The 9430-nt window shown below is 43.4% G+C and overlaps 1 protein-coding gene across 1 annotated transcript; it reads left to right on the top strand.

Annotated features, from left to right (window-relative positions):
* The first annotated feature begins 3378 nt into the window (after positions 1–3378).
* On the top strand, positions 3379–4410 carry LOC115955581 (uncharacterized protein K02A2.6-like). Its single transcript, XM_031073759.1, has one exon. The coding sequence runs from the start codon at positions 3379–3381 to the stop codon at positions 4408–4410; it is 1032 nt and encodes a 343-aa protein (XP_030929619.1).
* The last annotated feature ends 5020 nt before the right edge of the window (positions 4411–9430 follow it).

Here is a 9430-nt window from a genome sequence, read left to right as displayed (position 1 = left end):
TCTAATTTTAGAAACAAACTTTAGATAAATCTAATTTAGTTATTCCATGGAGCCGTTTAATACAACAATTTTTAGTATTTATATAAAACATTAGTACAAATGAATTTTTTCAAAAAATACAAATAATATTAATAATTTTAATTTTTTTTATTTTCCTTGAAAGCTAATCGTCTAACACACGCCAAACACTTATGTCCAGCTTTTTCCTACTCCCAATAAAACATTAGTATTTTAATGTAATTTTATACCACATTGACAAGACCCATTCAATAAAACTAATTTGAAAATAAAATGTGCCGCATTCTATCATTTCAATTAAAGAATTCTATCATTTCAATTAAAGAATGGAGGCAGGTATGTCAAATCTTCTGCGGCCGAGTAAATGGGAGTAGGACAATAGTGAAAAAGTGAGACGGGTATCAAAGCTAGATACCATGACTGACGTGACCAGCAAAATGTAACTTAAACAAACTTAGTTTAGTTAGTTTACCTCCTCAAAAAAAAAAAAAAAAAAAAAAAAAAAAAAAAAAAAGTTTAGTTCGTTTAGCCATTCAAAGTGGTTCGGGGATGTCCTGTTGGCTCTGGGCAAGGTACATGGGCCGTGTAAAAAAAAAAACAAGAAGTTTAGCTCTTCACAAAAATAGCCCTCTTTAATTCGAAAATGAAGTAAAACAACACCACTTTACTGATGCTTGTCATTGTCAGAGCATAGAAAAGAGCAAGTATTGTTTACTTTTACTTAAATACCCTTTCAACCATTTTTACCATTTATCTCTACCACATCCTATAGCTTCTTTATTCATTCTTTTTTTTTTTTTCCCCTCTCCCACTCGGCAACAACATCTGGGTGAAACTTAGTTTAAAAAAAAATATTTTTAACAAATTTAATTCAATTTAAATTGCTTTTATTATTATTATTATTGTTGTTGTTATTATTATTATTATTATTTATATATTTTATATATAAAACTGAAGTCTCTAACTTGTAGTTAACATCTCTCTAATTTTACAAATTAATAATTTTTTTCTAGTTTTTAAATCTAATTTTTTTTTTTCTATTAAATATATGCTCTCCTCTCTCTCAAACCAGATACTCTCCTCCCAATAAAACATCTTTCTTATTTTTTTTTTTAGTCAACCTCTCGCCTGTCTCTCAATTTGACACGCCAGATGAAAAATTGCAACGCGAATGTGATTGTTCGGTCCTTCATCAAAAGATTTTCTGAAATATCCTAGATACGATCGGACTGTTCATGACTCTGCATAGATTTGGTTGCTTCTATACATAATCTTTTTCAGTCCAGGGTGTGTTCTGTTCCCAAAGAAGTTTAACACCCTAGAAAGTCTCAACAAAAGTAATACTAAATACTAATGCCCCAAATTCAATAGTTCCTTGTTAAGGTTATATCAATTTTATAACCTATAAGTCAAATTAATAAAATTATTATTAATAACAATAGTAAAATTAATATTTTTTCATTAATAACAATATGTCACTACACAAATTTTGTAATCAATTAATTGGAGCTTGAATTATCCTTTAAAAAAATAAATATATAAAAGAAATGGAAAGAGGACAAAAAAATAAAGTTAGGGTCTATTTGGGATCTGCATATTTTGCTGAAACTGAAAACTTTTTGTTGAAAGTACCGTAAATAAAGATAAAAGTTAGCTGAAATAGTAAAGTAGGACCCATGAATAGTACTAAAAAGTGTAGTGAAACTCATGAATAGTAGAAAAAATAAACTAAGTAGTAAAATAAATTAAAATAAATAAGTGTTACCAAACGCACACTTAGTGACTTTAGATATATATATATATATATATATTTTTTTCTAATTTTAGAAACAAACTTTAGATAAATCTAATTTAGTTATTCCATGGAGCCGTTTAATACAGTATTTATATAAAACATTAGTACAGATGAATTTTTTCAAAAAATACAAATAATATTACTAATTTTAATTTTTTTATTTATTTTACTTGAAAGCTAACTGTCTAACACACGCCAAACACTTACGTCCAGCTTTTTCCTACTCCCAATAAAACATTAGTATTTTAATGTAATTTTATACCACATTGACAAGACCCATTCAATAAAACTAATTTGAAAATAAAATGTGCCGTATTCTATCATTTCAATTAAAGAGGTACGTGAGAAGCATACCTCCGCACGAGTGAAGTAGGGATTTACAATAAATAATCCTATGAATGTCAAAATCCCACCTTTCCTCCTCGGACAAGAAAGAAGGAGCCAGAATTTTGAGGGGCTATTGTAGGGGTGAAATTCCCAAAGTCAACAATGGGCCTGGGGCCCAATACGAAGCCCAACCATGACCCAAAGGGGAATAGGGGCTGAAAAGACTTCTGGCCCAATCCTGTGGAGCCCAGTTTGTTTTAAAAGACATCCGAGGAGGAATGTCTCCTCAGACACACAAATATGGGCCCAATGTGCGTCCCCTCCACAGTGAAGAACCATCCCAGACGAACGTGGATAGTAAGATGAGCCTCACACTGCAGGAAAGAGGAAAATGTAAGATGTCAGGGAGAAGCCACAACTGCCACATTAAATGCAAGAAAGCTACTTTTTCAGCCGCATTAATGTGGAGAAGACAGGCGAACAGTGTTACATTGGCCATTGCAACTCACAGAAAGAAAAGGAAGATGTCCGATGGGACAGGCACTCAAGTGAAGGTCCAGATGGTTAACAAGTGTAACGTCCTTATCAATTTAAGGAGGCTATATAAGAGAAGGAAATCCCCATGAAGAAGGGATCGGAGAATTGAGGAAAAAGAGACAGAGAGAGAGAGAGGTGAAAGAATCCTATAGTCTGTAACCAGAGCAAGAGGTGCACTTATACGTCTCCTCGGACCGATATCCTGTGAACTTAAATGGAATATTCTCACGTTCAATATGTTGCATGGCATTCATCTAACTGACATTCACTTCGTCTAGCCCTAGTTCTGTAACCCGCTCTCTACAAATTCATTGTCTGGGACTTTTGGGCCAGAACCACATACTTGCTGGGCCTGGGCCTCAAAAACCGCCCCTACAATTGGCGCTGTCTGTGGGGAGAACTTGTGTCTCAACAAGTGAATCTGTAAGAAATGGAAGGATCAGGTCCGCGCCAAACCGGACGTACAGATTCCCAACGGCAGGACAATTTTTTGAATCTCGAACGAGGGAAAGACCAAGATAATCAATGAAAGGGTAGTGTGAACACCTCTCACATGACTAGAAGCCGCTCAAAGGGGAAAGATCATGCATCCCATAAGCAGAACGAGCGAAAGGCTCTACAGCAAGAGATTGATGATTTGAAGAAGAAGCTGCACCAAGCGCAGCGAAAATGTCCTTCACCCGGCTCGGACACTAGCAGTGATGAGGATAACGAGGCGAAGATCAAGAACCCCTCCGAGCGAGACTTTTTCCTATGAGGAAGAGCGGCCTCGCAAACGCAGCCACAAAAGCCCGTCTTACCATAAGGTTGAGGCCGACAAAATCAGGAGGAAAGCTTCTCGATTTTGGCTGTCCGAGGACTCCAAACTTTACCGATGCTTATTCTCGGGGCCATACCTACTGTGTGTGCACCCAGAGGCTACTGAACTCATCCTGGAGGAGTTACATGAAGGGATTTGTGGAAGCCATACGGGGGGTAGGTCCCTGTCCCACAAGGCCATGACGCTGGGTTACTGGGGGCCGAGCATGCATAAAGAGGCTCTGGAATATGTGAAGAAGTGCGACCAATGCCAAAGGTTCGCCTCGAACATACACCAGCCAAGCGGGGAACTTAACCCGCTGTCCAGCCCTTGGCCATTCGCACAATGGGGCCTAGACATACTAGGACCGTTCCCCAAAGCGATTGGGAACAAGAAATTTCTTCTCGTCGACACCGATTACTTCACAAAGTGGGTCAAAGCTGAGGTGCTGGCAAACATCAGGGACGTCGATGTCAAGATGTTTGTTTGGAAAAATATTATCACTAGGTTCGGGACCCCGCACACCCTGATCTCGGACAACGGCCTCCAGTTTGACAGCAAAGCCTTCAGAGAATACTGTAATGAGCTGGGAATTATCAATCGATACTCCACACCGGCCTACCCACAGGGTAATGGGCAGGCGGAAGCCATCAATAAAACGATAGTGAATGGACTGAAAAAGAGGTTGGACGAAGCGAAAGGGAGGTGGGTTGAAGAGTTAGCCCACGTCTTGTGGACATACCGCACCATGCCTCACAGGTCCACGGGAGAAACCCCCTTTTCATTGACCTACGGAGCCGAGGCTGCCATCCCACCGGAGATAAACTTCCCAACACAGAGGACTACTGCCTTCAACCCATTGCTAATAATAGCCTTCTGGAAAAAAGCTTGGATCTCCTCGAAGAAAAAAGGGAAAGTGCAATGGTCCACCTAGCATACTATCAGCAAAAGCTCAAACAGGGCTACGACGTCAAGGTGAAGTCAAGGCCATTGGTGCCTGGGGATCTAGTGCTGAGGAAAGTCCTGGGCACTGCGAGGAACCCCGCATGGGGAAAGCTTGGACCAAACTGGGAAGACCCATATCGTATCACTTCCGTCGCCGGCATAGGGGCATACTTTTTGGAAGATTTGGATGAACATGTAGTGCCACGCCCATGGAATGTAAATAACCTGAAAAGGTACTGTTATTAATGAAAGACATCATTCTTGACGCCGTATTACTGTACAGCTACTTGGGCTAAGTGTTCAATAGAACCCAAGTCCTGTCTGGCTCCTCAGACCACAGACTTGGGGGAAATTAACCATGAAACGATTTTTACGAAGTGTTAAACAGAACCCAAGTCCTGCCTGACTTCTCGGACCACAGACTTGGGGGAAATTAACCTTGAAGCCATTTTTACTAAGTGTTAAACAGAACCCAAGTCCTGCCTGGCTCCTCGGACCACAGGCTTAGGGGAAATTAACCTCGCAGCGATGCTCACTAAGTGATAAACAGAACCCAAGTCCTGCTTAGATCCTCGGACCATAGACTTGGGAGAAATTAACCTTGAAGCCATTTTTACTAAGTGTTAAGCAGAACCTAAGTCCTGCCTGGATCCTCGGACCACAGACTTGGGGAAAATTAACCTTGAAGCCATTTTTACAAAGTGTTAAACAAAACCCAAGTCCTACCTGGATCCTTGGACCACAGACTTGGGGGAAATTAACCTTGAAGCCATTTTTACTAAGTGTTAAACAGAACCCAAGTCCTGTCTGGCTCCTCGAACCACAGGCTTGGGGGAAATTAACCTCACATCGATTTTTACTAAGTGTTAAACAGAACACAAGTCCTGCTTGGCTCCTCAAACCACAGACATGGGGGAAATTAACCTCGCAGCGATTCTCGCTAAGTTTTAAACAGAACCCAAGTCCTGTCTGGCTCCTCGAACAACAGACTTGGGGGAAATTAACCTTGAAGCCACTTTTACTAAGTGTTAAATAGAACCCAAGTCCTGCCTGGATCCTCGGACGACAGACTTGGGGGAAATTAACCTTGAAGCCATTTTTACTAAGTGTTAAACAGAACCCAAGTCCTGCCTGGATTCTCGGACCACAGACTTGAGGGAAATTAACCTCGCAGTGATTCTCACTAAGTGTTAAACAAAACCCAAGTCCTGCCTGGATCCTCGGACCACAGACTTAGGGGAAATTAACCTTGAAGCCATTTTTACTTAGTGTTAAACAGAACCCAAGTCCTGCCTGGCTCCTCGAACCACAAGCTTGGGGGAAATTAACCTTGCAGCCATTTTTACTAAGCGTTAAACAGAACCCAAGTCCTGCTTGGATCCTCGGACCACAGACTTGGGGGAAATTAATCTTGAAGCCATTTTTACTAAGTGTTAAACAGAACCCAGGTCCTGCCTGGCACCTCGGACCACAAGCTTGGGGGAAATTAACCTCGCGACCATTTTTACTAAGTGTTAAACAGAACCCAAGTCCTGCTTGGATCCTCGGACCACAAACTTAGGGGAAATTAACCTTGAAGCCATTTTTATTAAGTGTTAAACAGAACCCAAGTCCTACCTGGCTCCTCGGACCACAGGCTTGGGCTAAATTAACCTCGCGGCCATTTTTACTAAGTGTTAAAAAGAACCCAAGTCCTGCCTGGCTCCTCGGACCACAGACTTGGGGGAAATTAACCTTGCAGTGATTTTTGCTAAGTGTTAAATAGAACCCAAGTCCTGCCTGGCTTCTTGGACCACAGAGTTGGGGGAAATTAACCTCGCAGCGATTCTCACTAAGTGTTAAACAGAACCCAAGTCCTGCCTGGATCCTCAGACCACAGACTTGGGGGAAATTAACTTTGAAGCCATTTTTACTAAGTGTTAAATGGAACCTAAATCCTGCCTAGCTCCTCGGACCATAGGCTTGGGGGAAATTAACCTCGCGGCCATTTTTACTAAGCGTTAAACAGAACCTAAGTCCTGCCTGGATCCTCGGACCACAGACTTGGGGGAAATTAACCTTGAAGCCATTTTTACCAAGTGTTAAATAGAACCCAAGTCCTGCCTGGCTCCTCGGACCACAGGCTTGAGGGAAATTAACCTCGCGGCCATTTTTATTAAGTGTTAAACAGAACCCAAGTCCTGCCTGGATTCTCGGACCACAGACTTGGGGGAAATTAACCTTGAAGCCATTTTTACTAAGTGTTAAATAGAACCCAAGTCCTGCCTGGCTCCTCGGACCACAGGTTTGGGGGAAATTAATCTCGCGGCCATTTTTACTAAGTGTTAAATAGAACCCAAGTCCTGCGTGGCTCCTCGGACCACAGAGTTGGGGGAAATTAACCTCGAGGCCATTTTTAATAAGTGGTAAACAGAACCCAAGTCCTGCCTGGCTCCTCAAACGACAGACTTGGGGGAAATTAGCCTCGCTGCCATTTTGTCTAATTATCGACTATCATTTCTTACACATTCATTCACTCATGCTTGGTTTTCCACTGTTAATGGCTGAATAGACATCCATTCATGATGAAAACAGAAGAGAAAGTAAAACAACAGGAATAAAAGGAAACTACACCTTTCATTAAAATCCAAAAGTGATCCTTTTACAACGATTAACAGAACAAAACATAAAGGGTTTAACAAGTAAAATCCTACACTACTTTCCTAGTTTTGAACCCTGAGTAGGCCCGGGTTGGTCGTTTGCTGCCTGGGCACCGGAACAGTCTCCTTAGCCTGTGCAACAACCTCCCTGATTGAAAGACTGTCCTCGGGCAACTTGTCCTTCACGACCGGCTGCGCATCCTCAGCTTCAGGCATAGAGGAGTCCGAGGCTAAAGCCTTCGTTGGGAGAGGCTCTTCGGGGGCAACCACGTCAGGAATCTCCCGAATGTCCTCCGGGAAAAAGATATTCTCAGCTTTCCTGAGATCGGAATCCACTGGGACTACTGCCCGATCCAAGGCTACGCCCCGAGACAGAGTGATGTATTCCCTGTATACAGCGGCCACCTTCTCGACTAGCCTGACCTCAGTGTCCCTAACTCTGTGATCATAAGAGGTTGCCACTGCTTTCTCGGCCGTCTCCCTAGCCAAACGGGCCTCCCCTTTGACCTTCGCAAGCTCGGCCTTGAGATCCGAAACCGCCTGCTTCTCTGTCACGAGATTTTCCTCGAACTGGCGGAGCTGTAGGCGCAGATCCTCAGCCTGCTTAGTGGCGTTTTTAAGGCCGGCTTCTGCGCCCGCATGGCCCTTCTTTGCCTCATTTACTTCATTGTTCAAGCCATCATTTTCCTTCTTGAGGTCGCCAGCAGTCCTCTCGGCAGCACAGCGGGACTGAGCCTCATTGTGAAGGTCCTCACGTGCCTTTTTGGCCCATTCCTTAGCAATAAAGATTTGCTGAGTGACCTGTGCCATAAAAGTAAAGGCTTAATTAAAGAGAATGACGAATAAATAGATACGTAACAAGAGAAAGAGATAGGAGAAATTCTCACTTACCATAGCCATGTCCCTCTTCAGCGACATGAAGAGGTCTGGTTGCCGAGTGTCCCGTAGCCCCTTCATATCGCGAGGCAAAAGAAGAGGCTGCTACAGGGCCTCGGCCAAGAATGATGCCTGCCCTCGCTGGGATTCCCACAGGGTTGCATCCCAAGAAATTGATGCGCCGTCCAGTTCGAGCCATGGTGACCAGATCCGCTGTTCCCTCCGAATAGCCGCTTCATCTCGGCTATTAATAGACATGGTCCTCTTCTCTTTAGGCTCTTTGGTCTCTTTGCCTTTCTTCTGAGACTTGGCTTTTTCCTGGCCAACTTCGCCCTCCTCCAATTCCTCCACAGGCCTTTTTCTCCTCAAGTTGGGCATAGGCTGCAGTGCCACGTCCGATGTGGGAGGAAGAGGAGGAGCCTTGGAGGTCGGCTGTTCCTTCGGGACATCCTTGGAGGATTGCCCTTTGTTCCTATTGGAGAGAAGGCCCTTGAGACCAGACCTTTGTTTCAGGTTCATTCCTTCTTCTTCAAGCTCTTGGCTAGTATCAACTTGTGCGATTGCTAAACCAAGATTAGGGGAAGTCGAGGCGCGGCCTAAATCTGAATCAGAGTCCGAGAGCTCTACTGGCCTGGCCGACACCTCTCCCTCCTCGGCGAAATGGAACTGGTCTATCTGCTCTTCCAAAGGTGAGTGCGAGGAATCGGCTTCTTCCGCTGGGACAACTACTGCGGGAAAAGCACGCTGAGCGGGCAGCTGGACGGGAGGTAAATCTCTTGAAGCTAGAAAACCTAGTACGGAGACGTCGATTCGTGCTAATCACGGATTGCTAGCCCTGATTACTTGACCGGCCTCCATAGAGCACGAGTAAGGGGCTCGTAGTCCAAAATCAGAGGTGCGGCCCGCAATTACCCGTCTACACTCACGTAAATCTCAGACCTTAGAAGGAAATTGAGTGCTTGGATGTTGACCAAACTTAGCCGAGGAGTCGTATGTGCCTTGCCTGCAAAGCCCAAAGAGAGGGTTATGTTAGTCCGAGGAGGCAAACAAGCAAAGTCAAAATTGAAACGAAAAAAAAGAAAGATCAAAACTAGGACCCCTTCCAAGGGATCTAACTCTATGGTGTCCCACCTGGTTTTCCTGCCCTGACTGGGCAGTGAATACCGTCGTGCCATTGTTCGAAGACGATCAAAAGGTCGTCCTTCAAGCCTTTGTTGGACTTGGGAAGGCAGGATATCAACCTCACTTCATCGGACCTGGACTTCAAGTAATAATATGAGTCACCGAGGCTGTGCAATTCATATAGCGTGTTGAGACACAGCTTGTGTCTTCTTAGGATTTCAAATATGTCACCGAGGTCCCTCACATGCTCAGACACCAATCTACTCTTTACCACCATGTCATCTATGTAGACTTCGATGTTCTTACTCATTTGCCGCTCAAGCATCCTGATCATCATCCTCTGATAAGTGGAACCAGCATTCTACAAATTAA

The sequence above is a fragment of the Quercus lobata genome, chromosome 1, assembly GCF_001633185.2.
Source record: "Quercus lobata isolate SW786 chromosome 1, ValleyOak3.0 Primary Assembly, whole genome shotgun sequence".
Lineage (NCBI taxonomy): Eukaryota > Viridiplantae > Streptophyta > Magnoliopsida > Fagales > Fagaceae > Quercus > Quercus lobata.
The sequence above is the reverse complement of the archived record's forward strand: the minus strand, read 5'-3'. Positions and strand labels throughout refer to the sequence as shown.

What these genes read in the sequence shown, in the direction of transcription:
- LOC115955581 (XM_031073759.1), top strand. Translation starts at nt 3,379, where the DNA reads ATGAGGATAACGAGGCGAAGATCAAGAACCCCTCCGAGCGAGACTTTT.